Raw genomic sequence first — 27,639 nt, forward strand, 5'->3', positions numbered from 1 at the left:
TGAAACAAAATGAAAATCGATAAACTAAAACTGAAAAAACCAAAACCGAATGGTTTCATAAAATCCAAAAACCAAATATTGGTTTTCGGTTTGGTTTTAGCCCAGAACCACACCACACACACCCCAAAAAATTAGATACAATTCCATACTTGATTAATCGTTAATTCTTACCGCAACACCGCTGAGCAAGAACACTGGTTTGAAGTAAACTTTGTTACCAATCTGCTACTAACTTCTTTTTGTTGAAATATAGAAAGATGAAAATAAGATGAAAAAGTTGTTTGCTAGTATTGATGATAATAATAATAATAATCTTGTGTACATTTAACTATCTCATCTAAATTAATCCAAACTTAAATCCTTCAATCCAAATTGATATCATTCATTTACATTAGCCTCTTCAAACTCATCACACATCGACGAATCCGACGACTCAACAGCGAGTGTTAGCGTCGGAATACAGCTCTCAGACCTCGCAATTCCGACGCTAACACTGGTCGTCGGACTACAAGGCACGGACCTCATAGATCTCGGCGAATCCAAACTCCGCCTTAGTATCTGCCTCATCGCGGCAATCAAATGAACCGCGGGATTCGGAGGCGACCTAGACGCCTTACGAAATGACGAGTGTCGCATCATTGCTTCTTCCGTACTTATCAATCTTTCACTTCTCACGATTTCGTCTTTTACCGCCTCGCCGCATAGTCCGCAGATCCATTTGCCTTTGTACCGTTCGCGTATTCGTTCCATGTAAGCCGGTGTACACTCTTCGGTTAATCCGCAACATTCGCAATCAACACACTCAACTTCTGCCATCAAATCAGTATTCGGATTCACCGCAACCGACTGCAGCGAGTCGGTTGCGGAAGTTATTACTGCATCGCTCAACACGGTAGTAGTAGTAGACATAATAATGATAATAAACAATAGGAATCAATAATATGAAGTAAGAGAGAAATATATTGTGGTGGATGTGAAGGGTATAAATGGAAAAAACACTCAATGATTAGGGTGTGTATAATAATAATAATAATATTCCACTTGGAAAATGGGAATAGAATAATTTCCACGTCAACAATATGCCAGCTAGATATTATCGTGTCAGGGGTATTTTAGTAATTTTTTAATTTATTTAAAAAAAGTTTAATTTGGAGGATTTCTGGATTTCTCATTTCTTTCCATATTGGTTACCTAATGTCCACTAACATGTGGACACGTGGACGTGGCTAACGTGTACATCCAATTATCCAGCTCAGCATGACAGCCATTTCCAATTATTTTAGTGAGGTTTTTAGGAAATTATTTAATGCATTTATATTAGTAAAGTAGTAATATGGGGCATTAATTATGTATTAATTTTGTTATTTAGAAAAGATTTGGTTATTTTAGATGAAAATTTGCTATTAAATGTTTTTATTAACTTTCTGTTTTTAATTACAATTTGAATTAGTTTTGACTAGTGATTAATGATTATTTTTAATTTAGTTTAATTATCAAGTTCGGGAATATTTTTTTTGGTGGAGCTTGTTATACACGTTTTGCCAATAAGAGATTATGATGAGTTCACACGATTTATAATTAAATTAATTTCTTAGAAGCTAATTAATTATATTGAGTGATATTAACTTCATGTGGTAAATTAAACAAGCAAGTTAGATTAATATGGTCATTTAAGTTTTACTAATAATAATTGCCATCGTCGTTCGAAAAACATATATATGTGTTGACAAATTGATAGTTTTCACACAACGTATATGTGGCAACGAACCGATAGTTTCACCGTAGAGCTTGATGGTTTTGAAGTGTGATAATTTCATATATTTTTTAACTAATTAGCTTCTATACATATTATTTTTTTAGCATATTTTTAGTTTGGCTTTAAGGTTCTTTTGTTAGGTACTAAATGGTTTTGAGTTCACATTATTTTATTCAGATGATGACGTTGGATTAAAGAAATGAGATAAATTATAAATGTGCATCATGATGGGGTTTTTATGTTCCAACCAACAACGTACGAATGAGATCATGTGGTCACGACAACATTAGTAATGATATTATGTGTTATAAAGAGCTGCAAGATGTTTTATAAAGACTAATTGCATGTAATGTCATTGTAGATTTGTATCTACTTTCCTGTTCGATCGTATGTGTCACACTCCGACCAAAGGCGGCGGAACATGCCGGGGTGCAACGTGATTGGACAAATACACATGACACCATTAAAGTGACAATATTTAATCAACTCATTAATTTCATTTAATCACCAAAGTAACACATATTGTTCATAACAAATAACATCAAAACATAAGAAATAGATATTGTTCATTCTTCTAATAACCTAGCGGTATCAAAATAGAATGATGTCTTCAAACTCCAACTCAAGTAATAATCAAACCTGTAACATGCATAAAATAACATTTGTCAACACGTATGTTGGTGAGCAATTTCATAGTTTTGAGTATATATAATATGAGTGAAATCCACAAACGTATATGAGACTATAAATAAAAGTATCAATCATGGTATATAAAACATATGTAAATGAGGATCATTTCTAATCGGTAAGAATACCGACATACTTGGATAACGAGGCCCTATTCTACTAGCACAAGGCTAAGTAGTTAGGGGAGCGTATGATCATACTTAATGAGGCTCAACAACAACATAAAAATAAACACTCGCGCACGTAAAGCATATGAGACATATAACACATAACAGAGCAAGTATTCTAGCATCATATACCCTAAAGTTTGTGATTTGAGAAATGAGTATAATATAAATCATTTTTGTTTGAATAAGTATGCATGTTACCCCCAAAAGATAAAAGTGAAAACGGGGGATGAAATGTACTCACGTTAACTAAGTAACTTGAAAGATTGATTCATGAATAATCGGAGATCGGGTTTAACGAGCAAGACCTAGATTAAACGGGTCTTAAGTTAGTAGGTAGTCTTGGAAGGGTTTAAAATAAAATATGACAAGTAAAGTAAATAAATGAAGTTTATGGTTTAAAAATGTAAATACTTGGGAAATTAAAGACATGTTCTAAAAAGTAAGTTTACTCGAAACCGGGTCTTGGTATTTCATTCATAATTATTACTCAACCTATGTTAAGTAACTTATGTGGGTTATAATGCACTAATGCAAGACCCTTTGGGTATATGAACACCAAAACGAGGTTTTAATCGAGTGTTCGGATTTGTTAACTTGGGTCTAGATAATTAACTAAACTCAAAGTTAACTTTCCAAAATGTTTTGAGATAACTCAATAAAATCGAAAGACTTAACAAAGTATATAGTTCTATTATGAAGAACCTTAACGTCCGTTAAGCGTGTATTTGGTATCACCGGTCCAAGCTTGTTATAAGATCAAGTTGGATACCGACACACCAAGTAAGTTGATAAAATACTTAAAATTAGTTTAAAATACATTCTTGAAGAAAAGATGAGTTTCGATGGCCAAAAACACACTTGTGTGTCTTAGGCAAGTGAACTCGGTTTAATTCGGTTTTGGTTCGGTCCTTGACTCGGAATGATACCGAGGATGGTTGCCACATACCCAAATACCATAGAACTATCAAAATGGTTTTAGAAGTTACAAGGTTCAAATCTTTCATAAACATGTTTATTTAACTATTTTAAACAAAACTAGTAAACAAAACTATTTAAAACAAAAGCTAGTAAACAAGAGTTCGGTCTTGATTCGGGTCTAATCTCGGGATGAAACCGAGACTAGTGACTTCATACCCAACACCATGGAACTCTTTAAACATGAATTAAAACTAAACTACTTACAATATAAACAAAAGCATTAAAGGGAAATAGTATAAACAAGACTAGTAAACAAGAGTTTGCTCTTGGTTCGGTCTTGATTCGGGTCTAATCTTGGGATAAAACCGAGACTCGTGACTTCATAACCAATACCATGAAACTCTTTAAACATGAATTAAAAGCTAAACTACTTACAATATGAACAAGACTAAGAAAGCATTAAAGGAAAATAGTATAAACAAGAACTACAAAGAGTTCTCCATGTAGCCTTGCCTTGTAGCATATCACCTCCCAAAGAAGATGAAAGCCGAAGGAAACAAGGGGTGCATATTATATATATGTTGTGCCACAATATATGAATTAATAAGTAACAAACAAGAATTAAAGAAGGTTATTGCTTGATTATTAAGAACCTTAGAGGTTAGAGATATGAACTTTATTTTGGAGAGAAAGAAGATGAATGAGCAAAGAATAATGAAGAGGATGAGGTTGTTTATATAGGGAAGGAGTCAAACTTGTTTTCCTTGTTTTATATCAATACCTGCATGTGTTTTTTTTTTTAAAAAAAAGGTTTAAATAATACAATCTAGTAACAAATCCAAAAGGTAAGAGATGATTATGAAACATAAAAATCCAACATTTTATATTAGTGAAAGATTTGGTTTACAAATCGGGTCGGGTTTTGATACAAATACAATTACAAAAAAGATCGAAAATGACGAATATTACAGTCTTCCCTACTTTAGAAAATTTCGTCCCGAAATGAAGAAGAATCCGTAATAAATAAGTGCGGGTTCTTTTCCTTCATCTCGTCTTCTCGTTCCCAAGTAAATTCAGCGCCACGCCGTGATTCCCAACGGACGTTAACTAAACGGATGCGGCTACGTTTGGTTCGTTTCTCATTGCGGTCCACGATTTCAACGGGTTTTTCGATCATTTGCACGGTTTCATCGATACGTACTTCGTCGAGAGGTATATGGATGTTACCTTCGGCTAAGCACTTTTTGAGGTTTGAGACATGAAAGGTGGGATGAACACCGGCAAGTTCTTGCGGTAAATCGAGTTTATAAGCCACTTTTCCAATCCTTTCGAAGATTTTGAATAGGCCTACAAAACGGGGTGCTAATTTTTCTTTCTTTCCAAAACGGACTACCCCCTTCCAAGGGAATACTTTGAGAAGGACAAAGTCGCCAACATTAAACTCGAGAGGTTTTCGCCGTTTGTCGGCATAGCTCTTTTGGCGACTTCTAGCAGCAAGGAGATTTTTGCGGATTTGATCGATACGATCGGTAGTGTCTTGAACCATCTCGGGACCGGTGATTTGGGCTTCACCAATCTCGTTCCAACAAATCGAAGAACGACACTTACGACCATAAAGATCTTGGAAAGGAGTCATCTCAATGCTAGAATGATAGCTATTATTGTATGAGAATTCAATAAGTGGGAGATGAGAATCCCAATTTCCACCAAAATCAAGAACACAAGATCGAAGCATATCCTCGAGAGTTTGGATTGTGCGTTCGGATTGGCCATCGGTTTGAGGATGGTAAGCGGTGCTAAGATCGAGGCGAGTTCCCAAGGTTTCTTGAAGCGATTTCCAAAAACGGGATGTGAAACGAGCGTCACGATCAGAAATGATGGTCAATGGAATACCATGGCGGCATACAATCTCACGAACATAGATTTGAGCGAGTTGTTCAACGGAGTACTTCTCGCGGATCGGGATGAAGTGAGCCGATTTGGTTAATCGATCAACAATGACCCAAATGCTATCATTTTGCTTTTGAGTGGGAGGCAATTTGGTGATAAAGTCCATAGCGATGCCTTCCCATTTCCAAACGGAGATAGGAGGTTGCTCGAGTAAACCAAAAGGTTTTTGATGTTCGGCTTTAACCTTTGAGCAAGTAAGACATTTCGATACATAAAGTGCTACGTCCTTTTTCATATCCGGCCACCAATAAATAGATCGAAGTACATTTTATCCGCACCGGGATGTACGGAATATCGTGACATATGAGCTTCATCGAGAATGAAAGTACGAAGTTCATCACGATCGGGAACCCACAAACGGTTGAGGAAATAAAGCAATCCATCGGGTTTGGTTTCAAGTTGAAGTTCGGCTCCACATGACATTTCATAATACATATCGCCTTCATCAATGGAGGTGCATTGGGCTCGATAGATGCGGTCTTGGAGATCGGTTTGAATGATGATGCTATGAAGCAGAACGGATTTGACATTAACTTTACGACTAAGGGCGTCGGCTACAACATTCTCCTTACCGGGGTGGTAGCGAATTTCGCAATCGTAATCACTAAGTACTTCGGCCCATCGACGTTGTCTCATGTTGAGATCTTTTTGGTCAAAGATGTGTTGTAGTATGAGTGTTGATGTGAATATTAATGTTCGTACTTTTGAGTTTCTTGCGGTTGGTGAGTTGTCTCTTTTTGTTTTTTCTAATATAATTGCCTATTCAAAAAAAATGTTACAAACCTTATATAAATGCAATTGTTAGTTGAATAGTTACAAACTTAAAATGGTCATATATATTACATATAAATAGTAAATATATGATTTGACTTCTTTTTAGCTAGTGAAAATATTGTTATTAAATCAGAAGGATTTTATTTATACATACATTAAAAAGTAAATAAAACATGATATATTTTGATACAACTAACTAACTAACAAGTGCTTACGTGTAATGACATAAATATTGGTTTGTAAAAAAATATTTGTAGTAGTGATTTGGTAGGGAAGTCCTTCACGTTACCATATTTTCCATGTTTATAAATTATCATACTTAACATTTTGAGAAGATGACGTGACATGGACGTTTAGGCAATGTTCCATGTGGTGTGAAAGTTCATATTAATTTTCTAGTATCATCTTATTCATTTATTTAAGATAAATAAATAGAAAAAGGTGTGTGCCAAAATAACACCTATAATTTAGAAAATGTTTTTTCTTCTAATATAACTACAATTAGCATAAAGTTATTAGTGATACAAGATGAGCATTTCTTACTTACATTGAAATGATATTTATACTGCAGAACAATCACTATTTAATTCACCGGAAAGACATATTTAAATCGATCAGCAAACTCCCATTGAGTTTTAAAGCGATGTTGAATGAAAATTTTACACAGTTATCCATTCACTTGTGTTCATAACTTTAGTCTGCCACTAACGCACCACCTCCTCGGCCCACCTCCACCAATCATCACCATATCAGCGTGCCCAATACTCTAGACTTAGAATCTTTTAGTCATTAGTTTAGGATTCTATTGGTTAACACTTAATGATGTAGAGATTACCGAATTACCAATGTATCTAGTATTGTAAATAATATTTATGGATTGTAAATTGCTTGTATGTAAAACATTAAATAAGGTATGAATAACAAATAATAGTATATGTAATTATGTATCATGTATTCAATAGCATAAAATCATTTTACTTGATTATGATAGGGACTTCCACCTCAATTTTTTATTTTTCTTCAATTCCACAATTTCGTGGTCCAGTCCAATTAAATATATTTACACGTCATCACTATATATAATGTACTTCTAAAACTATGACTACGAAATATATAATATAAACTATAATCAAATATTGAAAAAAAAAAGCATTTTGACAATGACAAATGTGGGATCCAAGATAATGATGCAAGTATTTGGTGGTTATCATATATCAATAACTAATTTTTTTTCTATTAGCATTTAGACTATGTGATACATGAAGCATGGATGTTGAGAGATAAATATATAGCTGATGTATTTTTCTTATATTTACGTATTTACGTAATGTTTACCATATACCATCGGCATATGTATGCACATTTAGCGTTTTCGAGTAGTTTTGAGTAGGTTTGGATGAGATTTTATCAGTTGTTCGGTTCTAATAGGACGTTCATTGGTTAAGGGCAACGAATAAGCTTGAGTGACAAAGCGCCTTTTTAGTTTTCATCTCCACAATCATACATAGTTGTGGAAAACAATATAAGAGGTGTAGATGACTTAAGTCACTTGTGAGTTACTGAGTCAGCTCCCTAAAACCTCGAATCAAGTAAAACTTTTAACGAAGTCGAGTCTAAAAATGAGCTCGTTTAATAAACAAGCCCGAGTTTCACGTATCAAGCTCACGTAATCTCGCGAGATTAAACATGTCTATCATTATATAAATTTGTTGAATATATTATAAAAATTTATTTACAAAATTATTAATTGTTAGCATATAATGATAAAATTAGTAAATAACAAAGGAGATAAACTCAAACTTGAAAAATTACTTATTACGAGGTAAACTTAAGCTCGAGTTCCCGTAACTAGAACATGCAAAACTCGAGCCTAGACTCGCTCAGGTTCAACACACTCATATGAATAACTATCACTCCTTGATGGAATAAAGATTTTTTATGTATTTATCATGTATTATTTTTATTCACTATAACATTGGATGTATCTAGTTAAATCTGCGAAAAAACAATGTTTGGGTATGTTAGATATGTAATTGTCCGGTCGTATTCTTGCTAAAAAAGATATCGTATATGACTTTCACGACTTTCTTTTTCTGTTTGGTTGTATGAAAAGACGGTAATAAAAAAAACGAGGCATGAAACAGCATCACAATGCATAGATATGGGAAACTTGTAAAATCCATTTTCGATAAATAAAACGCTTCTATAACTACTCCCCATACAAGAAAAAGTCATATCATACGCGTTGTTTCAAAAGTTCCCTGACCAATTCAACTGCGTCTGCTGGTAACCAACTTGGCCTCCCGGAGCTCCTGCCCCAACACTCCCACCCATATGATGCGGGTTTGCAACGGCTGCAGGCTGTGGAGGGTGGTACAAACCCGGGAACTGCATATGAGAAGATTGTGCGTTGAATGAACCGTGGCCAGTGTGATAAGGTGATTGTCCCGCCATGTTGTAGTATGAAGCCGACTGCATACTAGGAATCTCCCTTGGATTCATCCAAACTTCTGATGTCTCGGCCTGTAGTGCACAATATTAGTATCTATATAAGGGGTGTGCAACTGAAAAAAAACGAAAAAGCCCAAACAGAAAAAACCGAACTAAAACAAAAATCAACGATTTGGTTTTATGTTTTTTAAAAAACCGAACTTAAGATTCGATTTTGGTTTTGCATGTATTAAAACCCGAAAAAAACGAACCGAAACGAATTTCTAAATTTTTATTTTTTTATTTTTTATTTTAAAGATGTTTTTAGAATTTAATAAATATCTAACTAAAATATCGTCGGCCACATGTATAAATAGTCACTTGGTTAATAATGAACAATTATTTGTACCTAAATTCATTAATTTTGGCCTAACTTTTTTTTTCAACCTAAAAATTTCAAACTCAAATGACAGAAACCAAAAAAACCGAAACCAAAACGAAAACCAAAACCGAACGGTTTCAAAATTACAAAAACCGAAGTTTCGGTTTTTGGTTTGGTTTTAGCACAAAATCGCACCGAACCGCGCACACCCCTAATATCATATTATGCATAAAATATTAAAAATAATAATAGCAAAATACCTGAGGATTTGGAATATAAACATTCCCGTCTTTGTACTTGAGCCGAGACGACTCGTCTAAGCCAGAAGCACTTCCCACAACGCCGGGAGTGTTCAACGCATATCCAGTAGGACTTGTAAAGTTCCCGAACCCGGTAGGACTGCCAGCCTGGACAGACTTGTACTGTGGAATCGCGTATTTCATCCCATTTGCACTTACATGTGGTGAGTTGGCACCGGCCATCATCAGGTAACTGCTACCAGTAGACGGATGAGGGGAATACGTAGGGTTGTTAGAGTACCCCGGCATAACCATCGGTGGGACATACACAGGAGATAGAAACTGGCGATAAGGCATAATGTTAGTAAAGTGAGGAAGATGAACTTGCGGATACATTTGTGCCGCCACCGGTGCTTGTTGTTGTACCATTGGTATTGTGGTTGCTGGAATACTGTTAGCCACATGAGAATTAAATCCCTGTTACCAAAAAAAATGCATGATATCAGTCGGTTGCGTACTGTTTTCCCGCTAGCATAAGTTTGATATTAAAACACAACCTCCTGAGGTATTTGTAGCACCTGACCCCTGAGGGATTCATCGCTAGCTGGTCTGAAATATGATATGTCGTATCCGGTCTGAGGATCATACGCCTGCTATAATATTCATACACAACACCAAAAATCAGGATGTTGGATAAAAAAATACATATGAAATAATAATAATAATAATAATAATAATAATAATAATAATAATAAGTTAGTTTCAAGGATATAAAAAGAGTCCACTAACTAACCGAGAAACTTGGCAATTCTGAAGAGCTTTGTTGCTGATGTGTCTCTGAGGGGGCATAAGACGGGCTGCTGTGCCTAACCATGTTGATATTGGTATAGTTTTCCATGTTTTGTGAGCTGGAAGACTCGACCCTATCAGTCGAATGTGGTTCAGACGCCCCTGAACCAGAAGAAACTGAACCAGAACTTGGTTGTTCGTCTACCAACTCAGCGTGTTTGCTTTCAGAAGATTCGTCGATAGAAGATTCTGTCGAGCTAACTGATAAACTGCCATCCAGTTAAAAAATGAAATCAAATCAGTTACTAAATACTAACCAAACATAATAAATAAATTTATATAAATTATATTATAATTAACCAACCTTGCCAAAGGTTCAACGTGTGACTCATCAACATGTGTAGCTTCTTGGAATCCTGAATTCTGTGGTAAATCTGAGTCGCCTCCCAAGCTACCAAAAGTCAACCGTTTACGGTCTGCCTCAGACACACGGATATGTGCTGCAATTATCACGTTTTGATCCTCTTGCTTCGGGGTTGAATCTGACTCAACTACGAAGCTGCCAAAAGTCAACTCCTGGGGAATTTTGGCAGGAGATGGCGTGGGCTTTTTAGGCGTTCCAATGACTCCTACTTCAGTTACACTCGGTTTCTGAGCGGGTTTCGGCTTTGGTTTCCACTCTTTGTTTGCTTGAGGAACTACATTTTAAAACAAATAACAGATTAGCTCAATGCTATGTTTACCGCAACGGATATAAATTCAAAAAAAAAAACTCATACCTTTGTGGTGAGTCACGAATTGCTGATGGGACCTGCTACCATGCTGATTATTAAACGACCGTCCGCTTGGCACTGATTCAACCACACCAGATTGTGTATGTTGATCGGTTTTAGACACAGCAGGAAAAGATTTAAAATGGTCTTTGGAGTTTGACACGAGAGCGGCCTGCACAGATACCGGCTTGACGGGATTCTCCGATGTGGGATGACGACGAACACCGACTGGCCCGATTTCTCGTTTTATGGCCCCCACGTTTGCAGGTGGTCGGGATGCTAGAGATGGTATATGAACCGGGTCAGAAGAAGATGAATAGACTCCGATTACTGAACTGTTCGGTGATGTAACTGAATCATGTGGTTTTGTTGCTGCCTGTACTGGTGGAGTGACATTTGAGACCACGGGTCTCCTGCCACTTGCAGCCAGACTAACACCTTTTACTTGTTTCGATAGTGAATCAATTGATGATGGATTCACATCTGACTTTTGGGGTTTGGAAGCCTCAGATGAACTGCACATTCAAGCGTGATATATAAATATTACGTAAATAACAAATATGATATTGTGAACTTAAAAAAAAAAAAACTTTAATTATCCTTAAAAAAATATGTGTAATACCTCTTTTCGGAAGTGGTTGAAGCTGGTGGCTGTTTAGTTGTGACATTCACCGAGCTTTTAACAGGAGGTTTGGTCTCGTTTTGATTATTTCTGTTGTCCCTCACAACACGAAACTGTCTAGTTCTTCCTGCATCTAGTAAATTTCGACAATCAACACAACACCAATGATAGTACCATTAAGCAAGATTTTTAAACCAAGAGATGTGCATATTGCCTATTTAGTAAAAAAAAACGCTCTAAATAATATTAAGAAGATCAACATATTATCGATGAAACGTCAACACTTTGTAAAATAAACTTGTTATTTTTTTTCAAATAGTTTAAAAACATTTTAAACTTTCAACATGTTTTTGCTCAAAATTTATAAAAACAAAACAAGATACATACTTGGGTGACCTAAAAAGTAGTTTTAATATATATATATATATATATAAAAACTTAATGTAGACATTGGTTGGTTGTGTGGCTTCCACAAGCAGTATCCCTAATAAATCATTAATAAAGTTAAAAAAATCAGAAAACCTAATTACCAGATACATTATTCCTAACAAAGCCTGCCCTTTGAAACGGCCTGCGGTCTGAATAAGTATTGGGTTTCGCTCCTTGAACTGGCTGTTCAGCAGGCTTTACTTGAACTAGCTGTTCAGTAGGCTTTCTTGGCCTTATTACAGGCACCGGAGCCTTAAATGATGTAACCTGAAATAACATAAGTTAAGAAACTATATTCAAGCCTTTTAAAAAATAAACCATATGCATACGAAAGATAATAGCTTAAAACTTGCATTATAGAGTGAAGGCCTTTATAAAACATAAGTTTATAGCATATCAGAACAAATTACAAAAACAAAAAAAAAACTTGAGCATTAGTGACCTAGTTGAACAACAGAAAACTATTTTGGATGAAAAGAAACTGTTCACAAAACTAAAAACAAGTAAAATTATTAAAAGTTAAAAATTTTCATTCTTCAATGGATTACTAATAAAGAATATATAATCAAGGTCTTGATTTAAACAATGTACAAATCAGAAGTGTGACTATCTATGTGACAGAAAGTCAGAAAGTAATCATGAAAATAAAAAATTTAAGATAACGAACCTCCTTCTTTTTGTCTCTTTTCCTCTTGACTTCGTGAAACGGATCTGATAAGAGCAGATAAAATATAACAAAATACAAGTGATTACATAAATAAAAAGTCAAAATCATGGAAAGCATTTAAAAATGCCAATAAAACATCATCTAAATTTGCTTCATCAAACAAGTACCAAACTTTCATGTACAAACAACTGATATATTATTCCAAACTACTAACCAAGCTAAACCATTATCAAACCAACGCACTTCTGAGTTTATCTAAAGCACGCTACAATAATAAAAAAAATAGAAAAAACACATGCTTTAAAGTTTTCAACCACATTTAACTAGTGACATCTGTTTCAGTCTTTCTGATAACTTATCAGTTATAAGTTAAATATCGCAGGGTGTATGATGAACCGAGTGGTAGTAATCCTGACCACCTGTTATCCAAAGCATATATTGTCTGAGTGAACTTCTACTACACGGTCTAGTGCAAAACCATTAATATTGTGAGTTTTGCAGGCAACCGATAAAATAGTAAAATGAAAACATATATACTTTAAAAAAACAAGTATTGTCTGCATTTAACTACTGACATCTGCTTCAGTCTTTTGGATAGTGTATTACAATTATATACTCCAATCACACGGCCCTAACAAAATTTTAAACATTTGTATATGAATTAGTTATAAGATTAAGAAATTGCATATATTGTTTTGACACCTAATCTAAGTAAACTTTTACTACATAGTCTGGTGCAGCAACCATTAATAATTTGATAACATACACACTCGACAGATTACAACCCCTAAATCATAACCCAACAACAAACCCACAAATATTATTAAACCAAATCCATAAAAACACCAACTTTCATACAAAAAACATAAAAAACCAAAAAAGATAATATTTTTTCACAACCAAACCTTGATTCTAATAACCTATGATATATATAAATTCAAGACTGCTGCTTATATAATTTAAACAACTAATTTGAGTGATGTTCTACTACATAGTGCAGAAACCACTATACACTTAACATATTACAAACCCTAAAACATAACCACAAATATTATTCAACCAAATCCATCAAAGCATCAACTTTCACACAAAAAAAAGTAAAAAAACTAAAAAAAATAATAATTTCTTACAAATTAGTAGTTAAATAAGACTGCATATATTATTTTAGCAACTAATCTAAGTAAACTTTTACTACATAGTCTAGTGCAGCAACCATTAATAATATGATATAATATATATACAGTTATACACTTAACAAATTGCAAACCCTAAAACATAACCCACAAATATTATTCAACCAAATCCATAAAAACATCAACTTTCACACAAAAAGAAAAAATCTTTACAGAAACAAACCTTGATTCAGCAATTTCTGAGTAGTCTCATTGGGGTCCATGTTGGTTTCTTTAAGGGTTGTGTAAATATCAGCATCCGAATGATTACCCACGATTTCTTTAATCGATTGAATGGTTCTTCGAACACCAGCTGATAGATTGTGGGTACCTTCGATTCGCGAACCAGAAACCATTTCTTTGAAACACAATAATAATAATAACAAGAATTGGATGTTTATTATTATTATTATTACTATTTTGATGGATTGATTGATTGATTGAAGCAATTAATTAACAGAGAATGAACGGCAGATGGGTTTGAGCTTTGTGAATGAATGAATTGAGGGTTTTGGAATTTGGGGGTAATTTATTTTCCGCTATTTTTTATTTTTTGATTTTGGGGTTAAATTAATACATTTTGCCCCAAATTAGCGCCTTCTGCTATGGTACTCAGGTAAAGGGTTTCTTTCTCTTTTTCGGTTTCGGTCGGTTTCAACTAAAACATGTAACTATAACAGGATGTGCACAAAAAAGTCGAGCTTCGAGCTGGTTTTTTTATACCTGGGTTTCTACTATCTGAACTTGCAGTTGACCCTACCCATAGGGTATGCATTTCAGTATCAAAACTCGTACCCGTAACCGGAGTCGATTTTTGTACCTGGTAATACTCGAGAATCGGAACCGGGTTTTTCCAATATCCAAGACCGAATATTTCAAATACTCGATTTGTACCTATAAAATACCCCAAGAAAGTGTTGCTCTATAAAAAACACGATCTATACACGAAAATAAGATTTTTCAATACCCATATATAGGGTATTTAAATACGATGCTTTATAATACTTTGTTATACACCCGACCCTGACCCGAGTATTACCAATATCTGACTTTCCAATACTTGGTCATACTCAGAAACAGGTATTAGAAAAACTCGATTTGGTACCTCTAACTATAACTTATTGGTTACGGCGGTTTCGGTTAATCAGTTTGAAGGACTATAGTGGGTTGGTTATGGATTGGTTAATCATAAATTTGGGTCAAAGCTAAAACAGCTCAAGATAATCTAATTGGGCCTACAAAATTGGATTTGAAGTTTTTTTTACCATTGGTTAAATTGTTATCGGACATTTGTGTGTATTAGTATATTGCATGTCATTAAAAAATACATATAATATGTAATAGTAAAAAAAATTTGCATACGATTGGTTAAGTTTGGTTTTGGCGTGTATGAAAACCTTGTTAACCATAACGGACCCGCTATTGTTGCTTTTTAGAAAATAATTAAATCAACCCACTGGTTTTGATACGGTTCAGTTATATCGATTAATTCGGTTTTCTATACGCTCGTATTACATTGTTTGTATAACAATTGCACAAAATTTTTTGCAAGTTTTTTCTATTGTATTGGATGACTAGTTTGAGGCCTGTGTATTACACGAGTAATTGTTGAAAATTTTAAACTTTGACCATTAAATAAAATACAGTCAACAAACTGATCATATATTGTTAATACAATTACAATTAAATTAAAATTACATAAATTACATAACTAATATTACACATATATATTACAAATAGACAAAAACTTCCTTATACACTACATTTGTATAAGTCCGTGTGACAAAAGAGGTTCTTCAAGTACACACCAACCATAGATAAATGATAATACATATCCATGATAGTAATAAAAAGAATATTCATACACATAAAATATCATAGTTTTTAATCAATTAATATGATGTCATTTAAGAACATCTGCTCATGTTTATAAAAAAAAACAACATGATTATCCCAAAAACCATATACCTGAACTTTGATGATATATTCATCATTAGAATCTTTACAATTTGAAATTGATTGATGATGATAAATTTGTTGTCATTAATATTTTGTGTATGACAAATTTTTAATTGATTTTATATTTTACAATTAAAAATTGTATAATCAAGCAACATAAAAACCGAAAATTTAAATATAACAAAATGATTTGTTTATTTCATATGAATGTAATTGCCAGGAAAATGAAAAATACATACTAACATTAAAACCATGTTCAAATAATAGTGATTATTCTGAGCTAAAAGAATTTATAATCGTTGAAAGTAGAGTTGTCACTTTTACCCGTAACATGAAACACAACCCAAGAAAACCCGTACCTTAACCCAAATTAACCAGACCCGAGAAACTCGAACCCAAGAAAATACTAACCCGAACCTGAACCAAAGTAATTCGGGTTGGTTCTTGGGTCCAAATTCTAGGTTTCGGGTTAACCCGAAAACTTTTAGTTTTAAAATCATATGTATTTTTAGGTATTAAAGGCTAAGCCTTAGCCGCTGACGTTATCAGGATTTAGTCAAAGTCGATTGTTCTCATTTCACATATTGTGAATCGAATGTTTATTGTTTTTTTATTTTGAATATAAACCATGATAAACACTTTAATTAACACTTCAAAATTCACTAATCGTCTCTTGTCAATCCATATGGAGAATACTTATTATATGTGGTAATTGATTTAATTGGAATAAACCTATAATTTTAATGTCATATATTGAAATGACTTAAAAGATAAGGACTATATATGAAAATTGGTTGAAAAAGATGAAGAGGGCTATGGTATTGACAAGTGACAAAAATGATAAGCTTTTATTAGAATGGATAAATACTTAATATTATATTTGTGTGATATCATCTGACTTGTTGTTATTGTTATTCCTTTTTACATGAGCATTTTATGTCTTATTCGTATGTTATTGTGGACACTAGTCTCATGTTGCACTATATGTGTAAGTTGTTGCAATTCACCTTGTCACATGTCATGTGACTTTAACTTGTTAGTATCAAAATTCACGTAATGTTTGGTTATCTTTTTAATGTTCATAATGCTTTTACATATAAATCAAAATTAAATACTTTATACTACACTTTCAAGCAAATTTGGATAATACTTCAAAAAAGAACATGACATGAGCACTAATGCAAAGCAGTGGTCCACACCATGTCAATTATATGTCCAAATTGTGGGAATGAACCAAACTCAACACCATTATACTGGTTTTGTGTAGCTTGGCGCAACATATTCGTCTCTTATTGGTGGTTGATGTGAGTTGACAATCATCCCCTACAATTTTGTCTAACATTCGGATGTTATAAAATCAAGTTCAGAAATTTGAATCATACAAGAAGCTGTTAAAGGCGATAATTTTAACAATTTGACGAAGCATTTGAAAAACATGAAACGATAAAAATTCAGTAATAAACTTTCTTCGAGCACAAACATTATAGAAGATATCAAGACATGCACTTGTATATACGGAGTAAAAATATAACTAACATTCCAACTACGAAGCGAGTTAACTTGTGTAATTCACAAGCTTTTGCGTTTACTTTTTGTTCGATTAATGGTCCCGTCGCAGCACGGTCATTTCTTTTCATTTATGTTTTGAGTAGCGTTAAATTTTAAGATGTTTACAGGTGGTTTGTTTCTCTGTGTCACAAGCCTAGTTATGAAAACTCGTTTAGAAATTAATAAAGAAAATCTTCAATATAAGACTCTTAAAAATCAATCAAGTATATTTACATATAGCCAGATATCAAATACCATATTATTATAAATCAAATATACTTTATATAACTTCCAACTATTTCACAGTTATTTTTCTATGTGTATATACATTCATATGTACGGACATTGTGACACACAATTCTTTGTCTAGTAAACCAGAGTGAAACTAGAGAGGAAACTGTTCATTCATTGTGAATTTTCTCACAGTAACAATATAAACGTCATATATATACAAGGGGAAGGTTAACATACAAATGAAATTAATGTGCTAAACATGAGAATCAAGTAGAGTAATTATGTAATTACATCATCATATGTAATTACATAATTACTCTACTTGATTCTCATGTTTAGCACATTAATTTCATTTGTATTTGATCCAAACTCTATATACAAATACAACTAAACTGTAACCGAACCAAACGTTCAGCGAACAGTTTGGTGGAAAGTTCGTTTATGTTTGTCGGTTTAATTAATAAACGAACATGAACAAGTATTTCCGCTCGATTAGTTAAACAAACGAACATGAACAAAGCCCATGTTCGTTCAATTATGTTCGAGAACGTTCAGTTATGTGTTTAGAAACGTTCGTTAAATTGTTGATGAATACATCGTCCTTAATCTCTAGGCTTTACCGACTTTATTTTTGTTCGTGAACCATTCGTGAACATGCTCATTTCCTTAATGACCGAACACAAACATAAGATCTCGTTCAGTAAGTGTTCGTCAACCGTTCGTGAACACGTAATTTCCTTAACGAACGTACGTGAACAAATGCCTTGTTCGTGTTAGTTCGGTTCGTTTACAACCCTGCCAACATTTAAACGAAAATCTTTGTTACCATAATACACTGGATCCGATTAGAATCGGGTCGGTTCTTTTTACCCCATTTAACATCATTCGGACACAACCGTTATCAAACCCTAACCTAGCCCCAAATCATACAAAACCCAAAATCAAAACAATATTATTTATATATAATAATAATAATCGGCTGCTCTCAAATTCATTCATTCGATTCTTTATTTATTTCTTCTTCTTCCGGTTAATCGCCGGTAAGTATTCGTTCTATACAATACAATTAGATACAAAATCGGAATGTATGTATATTAAGTTATTAACTATTAACTATTAAGCGTTATGTTTTTGTTATTAATTGTGTACGCTACGAGTTTCGTTAATTTGTGTTTAACGTTTACATGCAACTTGATTCCTAGGGTTTAGATGCCATAATTAGTGTTAATTAGGGTCTTATAATATGCATTAAGTGTTGCCAATACATCGAGGTTGCTTCTAGTGAGACGTTCGGCTATAGATAAAACCTGCTGCATACAAAGCCTAATACCGAAATATAAATGGCTGTTCAAGAAGCTCGCGGCTTGCTTGATACAAGCTCAAATAAAACTTATGTGTAAATAGTTAATTGGCTCGATCTTAGGCTTGTTTAACTTCAAAATCGAGCCCGAGTCTAGCTGAGCTGCCTTGTTTAATTTCGAGCTCGAGCTCGAACCCGGCTCGACTCGTGAACTTCTATCATGGGACAGCCCATATTATCATATAAAATTACTCATTTTGATGGAATCACATATGCTCTTAACCTTTTCTTGTTACATGGTGCACAATGTTAACGTGTATGGTCTAACCAAATATAAACTTAGTGTTTTCCATTTTGCCACTTAACAAATCGATTTACTTTTACAGTTTCTAGTTCTATAATAATAGGTTTGGGTTAAGAATGAATCTGCAACAAGTTGGACCACCGAGGTCCTTCGCAAATGGATTCAATTGGCAGAGAGTGGATGGTACATCACAGTCGGTGCATTTAAACTTCAACCAATGGTTCACTTCAGGTTGGATTTTCTGGTTCAGTCGGCTAATGACTTTCAAACTCATTGTTCTAACCTTTTTTTTTTTTTTTGGGTTTACCAACAGGAGGCAAATGGGAAGTTGATAGCCCATCACGAGAACGACTTGTTTATTTAACAACGTGTCTAATCGGTCATCAGGTTGAAATCCAGGTCAATGATGGATCAGTGTACTCTGGAGTATTTCATGCCACAAATGCAGAAAATGATTTTGGTAATCTTTTCACACGTTTAGTTAGTGAATATGAATGGAAGTAGATCTGTTACTGTATCTTATTTTTCGGTTATCTTTCTTCAGGAATAATCTTGAAGATGGCCTGCATGATAAAGGCTGGTTCTTCTCAAGAACAGAAAAACATATCAAATTCTGTTAACAAAGCCCCTTCAAAAACTTTAATCATACCATCTAAAGACCTTGTGCAAATTGTAGCAAAGGTTTGTTTGTTTCTGGTTCTTTAACTTCATATTCTTAGTTCTTACCTTTGTCATTTTGCTTATATGAACTAATATTTTCCATTATGTGATTTCATAAGAGCAGAGTTTACCGGTTACAAGGGACGGGTTGACCAATGAGTTCCAGAATGAAAAACAGCAAGACATTATGACAGATTCCTCGATATCTCGTTCTCGACATGTTGAGCTGGAAAGAGAGTTGGAACCATGGGTCCCAGATGATGAAAACATAGAATGTACTGAGCTTGACAACACATTTGACCGTCCTTGGAATAGGTTTAAGTTCTTTACCTCATATTCATACCGTTTATTTTGTCACCCTTAATGATTTTTATCTGATTTTTTAAGTAGTCCTTAATCGATTATGGTTGAAATTGTTGTGCTAGCCTTTCTTAAGTGTTTAATCGTTTTTACTTTCATAGGGGCTGGGATCAATTTGAAACAAATGCAGCACTATTTGGAGTAACAAGTACCTTTGATGAGGAACTTTATACTACAAAACTTGATAGAGGTCCCATGATGAAAGAGAGAGAAAAAGAGGCACTAAGATTGGCTAGAGAAATTGAGGGTGAGGATACCCAGGATCTTCATTTAGCTGAGGTAAAAGGATTTGCTTCCTGATTTTCATCCACAAATGTATATGCGTGTCTATTCATGTATGAATTGTTACCTTAAATTCTTACATGTGTACTTTTCTATATCAGGAAAGGGGCATTCACTTCCATAGCGGCTTTGATCTCGACGAGGAAACTAAATATTCATCTGTTTTTCGTGGTGTTGACGATAGTGGTTATGATGAAAATGAGGACATTTGGGATTCAGAAAATATTGAAACATTTGGAAATGTTTCTGATAGTGAGAACAGGTTCTTGTTAATATGTTGACTAACACCATTTTTAATCTGTTTTATTCATTTAAGTATTTAACCGGATACAACTGTTCTCTCTTTATGCTTATAATTTTTTGTCGTGCTTTTCATTAATTACCTCAGGATTCAAGACACCAATGATGGTACTGGGAAGCATATGGTAGTTTAATCCTTTTTGCTAGTGACTCTTTTTCCCTCTTTTAATAATTGTTATAAAATTCTAACTATTAAAACTTTTATTTGTAAAATGCAGTTGTTTGAGCACAATGAGGCTGCAAAATCAGAGGGTTAGTGTTCTTATTCATTTCTTTATAAAAAATAAAAGAAAAAATAACAATAGACATTAACTTAGCAATTGTATGTTTCAATCTTGTTCAGATGTTAAAAAAGAAAGCTCTGAAAGGGGACTATCAGCAGATGCAACCTCATATGCACCATCTAATGGCGGTCAAGAAACTGTGAGTTGTAGTGAAGTATCAAAGGGTGAAAAAACTGTCAAGATACATGAGTCTACCACACAACCTGCAAGCAGTCCTGGATTATCCCCTAGCTCATCAATGGGTTCTCTGAGTTCAGAAAAATCAACATTGAACCCTAATGCAAAGGTTAGGATTAAGCATTTTATTATCACCGATTGCTTCTAGTATAATTATATGATTTGGTATTGTGGTTGAATGCCAAAATGGAATGTTGAAGTTGCTGACTAGTAGTTTTATGTTTGAATGAAATGGAGCTGATGTTTCAAATTATCCTCATCCACTTAATTGCTTAATCCTTCTGTTGTCTATTTTTCACAGGAATTTAGGCTGAACCCAAATGCCAAGAGTTTTGTTCCATTGCCGAGTCCTTTAAGGGCCCAATCTCCTGTGCCTGATGGTTCATTCTACTACCCAAATGTCTCTCATATGCAATGCGCGTCTGTTGGCATTGGAGTAAGTTTCTACATTATCATGAATCAGAAAATTTATTTTGTTCTACTATAACATGGTCAAAATGGGCTGAAGTTGACTCGTTAACAGTAAACTATTACCCAAATTGACCTGTTCAGTTAGATGCTTCGTTTGTTCACTTCGTTGATATTTATGTAAATATTTGGTATTTGTAGATGGGAACCTCATTTGCCCTACACCAGCCTGTTGTATACGGTCCCCAGACGACATCGTATCAATCACAGCCGCCATATTTTCAGCTAAATGTACCCCCACAGGTATGACTGTGGTTCAACTGTTCAAGGAATCCTTTTATACCCTTTTAGTTTTCTTTTGTGGAATATAATTTGGGGCTATGTTTGATTGTTCAGTATGGTCAGCAGATGCTTCTTGCTCAACCTCGCCAGATGGCGTACATGCCCAATTATCCTCCGGTAAGAAAGTTAATCTTTTCTCGATTTCTAGAAGAGTCAACATACCAGCAATCTAGGAAAAATGATCTTAAAGAAAGATTTAGATTATTTGTTATTTTTTACGTTCTCTGAGAAAAGTGCCAAAATGGGTGGGTTGATTCGGTTACATGACTAATCAAAACGGGTACTTTTTTAACAAGTTAAAATGGTTTGGGTTGACGGGTCCACCTTTTTGTTTGCGCAAGTATACCCGTAAATGAGTGTGGCTTATTTTATCCAATGTTGCTGGTGACAGGAAATGCCATACAAAGGAAGGGACTTCTAAACAAGACCTCAAGCTTTATTAATTATTATTATTATTATTATTATTATTACTACTACTTTTGCTGATGAACTATGACTGCTTGGAATGGTTTTTTTGGTTTCTGAGGATTCCGATCATCAGCTTTCGGAAAGATGATTTGCAACCAAACAACTTTACTTTCGTTTAGATGGTGTTATTTAACGTTTTTGAATTGGGTTAAAGTTATGTAGGAACGTGTTAACTCGTGATGGTGTTGGATTTAAAGTTTGCAGCAGGTTTATGTTTATTAAGACACTAGCAGCATACTTACTAGTGCTTTAGATTTTTTTTAATTATTAATTTTCTTCACCATATTTGTTATATTAAACATCCTATTGACTAAACTTGAAATGTTGGATTATAATATTCTTATTTATTGTTTTAGTGATTAAAATACCCATTACAGAAATGGAAATTATGACCCACTTATTACCAGCTTAACTCATTTTCTTAAGACTGACCAACCCAATTAACACACTTACAACTTAATTCCTATTCGTCGACCCATTTAAAGCGTTAGATAAATGGGTTAAACGAGAACACACAACTTAAAAAACAAGCCGTGTTTGCGTTACAGTTTTTAGTGTGTGACTCAGCGTTGGTGTTTTTGATACGAAAAATAATATGGATCGTGTTCAGGCTAAACTACTCAACTCGCCAAACCGGCATTCAACAAACATGCATATGGACTATCTGGTGCACTTGGTCATCCACCTACTCATACATCATCACATGCATTCATATAACAAAATCATCTCAAGTTCTCAACCATCAACATTTATCTCAAAAAAAAAAACAAATACATTAATTCAAACTTCATTTGCCGGGCATCTTGGGTCGTTGCGATATTTGAGCTTTCAGTCAAACACATATGAAGTAATGATGGAACCAACATCATCACCGCCACCACCAATGCACTGATACTGGCAGTTATTCGGCAAGCAGTGAGCCGGAATGTTTCCACAATTACCATATTAACTTATTATTATTACTTGTGATGGTGTTGGATTTAAAGTTTCGTGAGATATTTGATTCTGCAACAGGTTTATTTAGACACTAGCATCATACTTACTAGTTCTTTAGATTTTTTTAATTAAATTTTCCTAACCGTATTCGTTTATATAAAATGTTATGAACGTAACACTCGTTTATTATCATGGCTCTCATACACTTTCTAGTAACTAATTATAGCTAAACATACTATAGACTGAACTTAAAATGTTGAACCATAATATTCTTATTCATTAGATAACCGATTAAAATACCCGTTACAAAAACGGGTTTATTACATAAACATGTTTATTGTTGTAACTTATACGTTACATGTAACACGGCCGATTATTTTAACCAAAAGGCCTTTGATTGTAGCAATCAAGATTGGTTCCAGGATCAACTCCCAAAATGCTACAATACCTTCTATAAAATCCAGTTCTATCCTCCACCTTAGCATTCTGACCCTGACCACATTCTAAACCACCGTTGATAATGTTTGTGATGACACCGTAGCCTGACACGCGACCAGCTGACCTGTCAGCAGCTGAAGGTGTCCACCTTCCAGTGATAACATCATGGCTTGATGGTTTGTTACCCTGTGGTGTCATCCAGTACCATATTGCTGACTGAAAAGATAAGGTTGCATCGGTCGCTAAAAGATCAGGATTGTTGATCAAGTCCCTGTTGATTGATCTTCCAAACAACCCATAGTTGTAGTTGCTGTCACAATTAATGTTAGGATGCTATATTAGTAAGAAAATATGTTTATTTGGTTACATTTTAATGCCTAATTAATCAACTTAGTACTTTTGTGACCTTCTAAAGTTATTTAATATATGATTTGACTTTTGTGAATAAGACTTCCTTGTAAAAGTTGGATTAAATATCATACAGTACATTAGTTGTATGTGAAAATGATTTTTTTTGTGTGCGCGCGCGCGCTTTATACAAAAATGTAAATTGGCATCTAACATTCTAACCCATGCTGGAAATTTTGTGTTTAGAAAGAGAAATATATATATATATATATATATATATATATATATATATATATATCACACTAGGGGTAACAATTTTTCGAAGGATCTAATGCAGGACATAAAGGTAATCAAATTTTCACGTTATATCTAACTCATTTAATAAAATAGGTCGTGTTCGGACTTCGGAGTGAACCATTTAGTTAACCAAGTCGAACCACCAACCAGTTCGACTAACAGGTATAGCTATTAACCTTTTGATGACATGCTTCCGCTTAACATATTTGATCACTACCCGTCAACCATGAAACGATTTAGATAAATTGGTTAAACGAATCATATTCGCGCTACACAAGTTTAAGTGTGTCTGAGTTAGAGTAGATATATTTTACACGAATACAAAATATTTTGTGAAGAATATTATATAGGAGGAACTTACTGAGATAGTTGGATAGGTCCTCTACCAAAATAGCTTTGGGGACATGGCCAGTCAGGTGAGTCACAATACCTATTGGCCTGGTTTTGTTCTCTTACAAAGCAATATCCCCATGCATATGGTCCATCTGGCGCAGTTGCCCATCCACCTACACATATCAATATATATATCATCACATGCATTCATATATAACATCTACCCAACCACCAACATCTATATCTAATAAAAAAATAATAGTAAGTTAAGACATGCTATAGCCACACCACATCCATCTGAATTCATACCATCAAACAGTCGTCCACAATACATTCAGACAACCGTTTTGACTAAAAAGTCAAAGTTTGAAAACTACTGATCAGAACGGTTGTTTGAGCAATATTCATATGGCCATTCTAAATGTAGAAAGTCAACATTTGAAAAATATTAGATGCCAGACGGTGCGTATATAGCTGTCTGCTTAAAAAACAATAAATAAATAAATAAAAGTAATAATAAGTTAAGGCATGCTATAGCAACACCACCTCCATCTGAACTCACACCATCAAACAGCTGTCCATAAAACACTCAGACGGCCGTTTTGACTAAAAAAACCTTAATAATTATTGGTCAGAAAGACAGAAACAACCATTTGAACAATATTCAAATGGTCGTTGATCTGATCATAGGGAGTCCATACTCCATAGTTAAACTTTGAAAACTATTAGATATTAATTAATCACACGGTGTGTATATAACTGACTGCTAAAAATATACCTGTTGTTTCATGGGAGGTCTGAGCTAAGAAAGCCGCAAGCTCTCTCTTCTTATCATCCTTACTACCAGTTGTCCCGAATTCACCATACGCCTTCGCAGCATTAATGAAAGCATTATAAGCATAAAATCCATTCGCTTTGCATCTAGGATCATTTCGGTACTTAAGCATTTGATCAAACACGGATGAAGTAATAATCGAACCAACATCACCACCAGTTGAAGGATTAGTACCACCAGTGCACTGATACTGGCAGTTATTCGACGGTAAGCAGTGATCTGGAGTGTTACCACAATAACCATACTGGCTACAACAATTACCACTCGAACATTGGGCGTTACCGCCTTGTCGGCCGCAGTTTTGAGCCGAAGCGGATGATGATAAGAGGAAGAGGAAGGTGAAGAGGAGAAAGATATTCATGGTTTGTTAATTGTGTGATGAATGTTGTGTGAAGCTTGGTGTATATATAGCAAGATGATGGTTCATTTTTTCTATATTTAGATTGAATTATATATATTACACGTGTGCATGGAGAAAATGAAACATATATATCTAGTATCTTTACATACGTTTTTGTGATAACGTGTGACTAGTAACATATACTTTGAACTTGAAATATGTAAAGTATGTTAAATAGTTTTCGTATATTCTACGTACCTTTATATTGTAAAACCAGTGGCAAAGCTTGGACGAGAATATCAGGAGGGAGACTCAAAATGTAAAAAAATCATAAAAAAGTAAGACCAGGCTCAAAATTTTGATCGAAAATTAACAGGTAAATTTATTTCAGCTAAAAAACGATTAAATTTACACTGTTGCACAAAAAACCAGGGGCCTAGGGCCACCCTTGGCCCTCACTAAGCTTTGCCTATGCATAAAACCTACTGCTGATGTTTTCAAAATAGTGTTCATCGAAGTTTTGAGACGATACACGAAGTTGTTCCATGTATCAATCTAGTTTTTAGACTCATAGGCCATATTGATGTACGTCAAGGCGATGTTTAGAAGATGACACATCACACATTGACATACATACATGGGCTAGACTTTTGTACTTCGAATGGACTTTCATATGGATACATGAATATAATGCACATGCGCGAAAAAATTACACGCTTAATGAAGAAAGTCGAAAGAAGAGACATACATACGGTTTTATCTTTACCTCACTCAAATTTGTAGACAACTTTGCCCTGCTTGCGGTGCGCGCATATAATGTATATATGTGTGAACCCTCGGGTGAGCAAAAGTGAAATTGCACTAATTTTGACGTTATTTTACTAATCTCGTGAAAATAACGTTAAAAGTGGCCGAAGGCTAATTAGGCATCATGTGGTGGCGTTGATAGCCGAAAGACAATGGTACATGCACCAGTCAGCCGGTGCCCCGATGATTGAGTGCTATGTGCCTTATGTCCAAGGCTTGATGCAAAACTACTATCGAGCTAGGGGTCTCACCGGAAGCAGCATCTCTATCCTCATGGGGGTAGAGGTATGGTTGTCTACATCTTACCATTCTCAGACCCTACCATAATTTTGCTATTGGTTGGATATACTGAGTACGATGATGATGAAGAAATTTGTAGACAACTCAATTTATTTCTTCATTGATCACATGTTAAATGTTAATTGACTAGAAAATCACATGTCCAAAATATCTTCATTAATGTTACACTGTTTGAAACTTAAGTTATAATAATCAAAGTGTGGAAGCTAATATTAGGTTGGTCCCATGAGAAGAAAAACTTACACACACTAAGGTATATGATTGATTACTTATATTTGACAATTGATGTACATGAACGAACTGAAGCAGCCTCTTTAAAAGTCAGTATTTTCTTATCTTGTTCTTATTTTCTAAGTTAGGCACCGCACAAGAAAGTATATGGCATATTTGAATTTTATACTAATGTGATACATACAAAGTGTTTTAGTGTTTTACGTTATGCTACTTTACAAATAATGAGCAAGTGACGAGTCGTTAAAAGAGGGGAGGGGTGTCCAGTATTTTTTAAAGATAGTTTTAACATGTTAAAATCACAGCCATTCGATATTTTATGTTATCATTCGAATCCTCTTAGAATAGTTGTCGGAGGTAATTCCCGAACCTGAGTTATGGCCTATGAGT

At 34.4% G+C, this 27,639-nt stretch overlaps 4 protein-coding genes across 6 annotated transcripts; 1 reads left to right on the top strand and 3 right to left on the bottom strand.

The window, feature by feature from the left end:
- Positions 1–378: 378 nt before the first annotated feature.
- LOC143610100 (uncharacterized) lies at positions 379–909 on the bottom strand. The gene has a single exon (XM_077084675.1). The coding sequence runs from the start codon at positions 907–909 to the stop codon at positions 379–381; it is 531 nt and encodes a 176-aa protein (XP_076940790.1).
- A 7,564-nt stretch (positions 910–8,473) lies between these two features.
- On the bottom strand, positions 8,474–14,332 carry LOC143610094 (uncharacterized). Of its 3 annotated transcripts, none has more exons than XM_077084670.1 (10): positions 13,943–14,332; positions 12,587–12,630; positions 12,021–12,186; positions 11,491–11,617; positions 10,875–11,383; positions 10,460–10,793; positions 10,100–10,364; positions 9,864–9,959; positions 9,328–9,783; positions 8,474–8,778 (listed from the first exon to the last, which is right to left on the bottom strand). In XM_077084670.1, the coding sequence occupies exons 1-10, from the start codon at positions 14,112–14,114 to the stop codon at positions 8,506–8,508; spliced, it is 2,442 nt and encodes an 813-aa protein (XP_076940785.1). In that variant the 5' UTR covers positions 14,115–14,332; the 3' UTR covers positions 8,474–8,505. The 3 variants fall into 3 exon arrangements, with proteins under 3 accessions (XP_076940785.1, XP_076940784.1, XP_076940783.1); XM_077084669.1 differs by having other exon boundaries at positions 9,864–9,956; positions 11,491–11,623; XM_077084668.1 differs by having other exon boundaries at positions 11,491–11,623.
- Positions 14,333–18,447: 4,115 nt separating this feature from the next.
- Positions 18,448–22,578, top strand: LOC143610106 (polyadenylate-binding protein-interacting protein 3-like). Its single transcript, XM_077084677.1, has 14 exons — positions 18,448–18,543; positions 19,193–19,334; positions 19,417–19,563; positions 19,648–19,784; positions 19,888–20,078; positions 20,225–20,402; positions 20,507–20,667; positions 20,794–20,830; positions 20,924–20,957; positions 21,049–21,275; positions 21,468–21,602; positions 21,776–21,877; positions 21,971–22,033; positions 22,308–22,578. Exons 2-14 carry the CDS (start codon positions 19,220–19,222, stop codon positions 22,335–22,337), a joined length of 1,557 nt encoding a protein of 518 aa, XP_076940792.1. The 5' UTR covers positions 18,448–18,543; positions 19,193–19,219; the 3' UTR covers positions 22,338–22,578.
- A 997-nt stretch (positions 22,579–23,575) lies between these two features.
- On the bottom strand, positions 23,576–25,959 carry LOC143610092 (endochitinase B-like). Its single transcript, XM_077084666.1, has 3 exons — positions 25,515–25,959; positions 24,765–24,909; positions 23,576–24,068 (listed from the first exon to the last, which is right to left on the bottom strand). Exons 1-3 carry the CDS (start codon positions 25,930–25,932, stop codon positions 23,699–23,701), a joined length of 933 nt encoding a protein of 310 aa, XP_076940781.1. The 5' UTR covers positions 25,933–25,959; the 3' UTR covers positions 23,576–23,698.
- Between the last annotated feature and the right edge of the window lie 1,680 nt (positions 25,960–27,639).

This window comes from Bidens hawaiensis, unplaced genomic scaffold (genome assembly GCF_021521415.1).
Source record: "Bidens hawaiensis isolate Kalapana, Puna unplaced genomic scaffold, B.hawaiensis_p1.1 tig00023835_1, whole genome shotgun sequence".
NCBI lineage: Eukaryota > Viridiplantae > Streptophyta > Magnoliopsida > Asterales > Asteraceae > Bidens > Bidens hawaiensis.

What these genes read in the sequence shown, in the direction of transcription:
- LOC143610100 (XM_077084675.1), bottom strand. Translation starts at nt 909, where the DNA reads ATGTCTACTACTACTACCGTGTTGAGCGATGCAGTAATAACTTCCGCA.
- LOC143610094 (XM_077084668.1), bottom strand. Translation starts at nt 14,114, where the DNA reads ATGGTTTCTGGTTCGCGAATCGAAGGTACCCACAATCTATCAGCTGGT. An exon ending in TGTTAGGAATAATGTATCTG is followed by an intron (nt 11,624 to 12,020) that starts GTAATTAGGTTT and finishes GAAATTTACTAG; the next exon opens with ATGCAGGAAGAACTAGACAG. An exon ending in CACGTTGAACCTTTGGCAAG is followed by an intron (nt 10,365 to 10,459) that starts GTTGGTTAATTA and finishes ACTGGATGGCAG; the next exon opens with TTTATCAGTTAGCTCGACAG.
- LOC143610106 (XM_077084677.1), top strand. Translation starts at nt 19,220, where the DNA reads ATGAATCTGCAACAAGTTGGACCACCGAGGTCCTTCGCAAATGGATTC. An exon ending in TGAGGCTGCAAAATCAGAGG is followed by an intron (nt 20,958 to 21,048) that starts GTTAGTGTTCTT and finishes AATCTTGTTCAG; the next exon opens with ATGTTAAAAAAGAAAGCTCT. An exon ending in AGCTAAATGTACCCCCACAG is followed by an intron (nt 21,878 to 21,970) that starts GTATGACTGTGG and finishes TTGATTGTTCAG; the next exon opens with TATGGTCAGCAGATGCTTCT.
- LOC143610092 (XM_077084666.1), bottom strand. Translation starts at nt 25,932, where the DNA reads ATGAATATCTTTCTCCTCTTCACCTTCCTCTTCCTCTTATCATCATCC. An exon ending in GACCTCCCATGAAACAACAG is followed by an intron (nt 24,910 to 25,514) that starts GTATATTTTTAG and finishes TGATATGTGTAG; the next exon opens with GTGGATGGGCAACTGCGCCA. An exon ending in GGACCTATCCAACTATCTCA is followed by an intron (nt 24,069 to 24,764) that starts GTAAGTTCCTCC and finishes TAATTGTGACAG; the next exon opens with CAACTACAACTATGGGTTGT.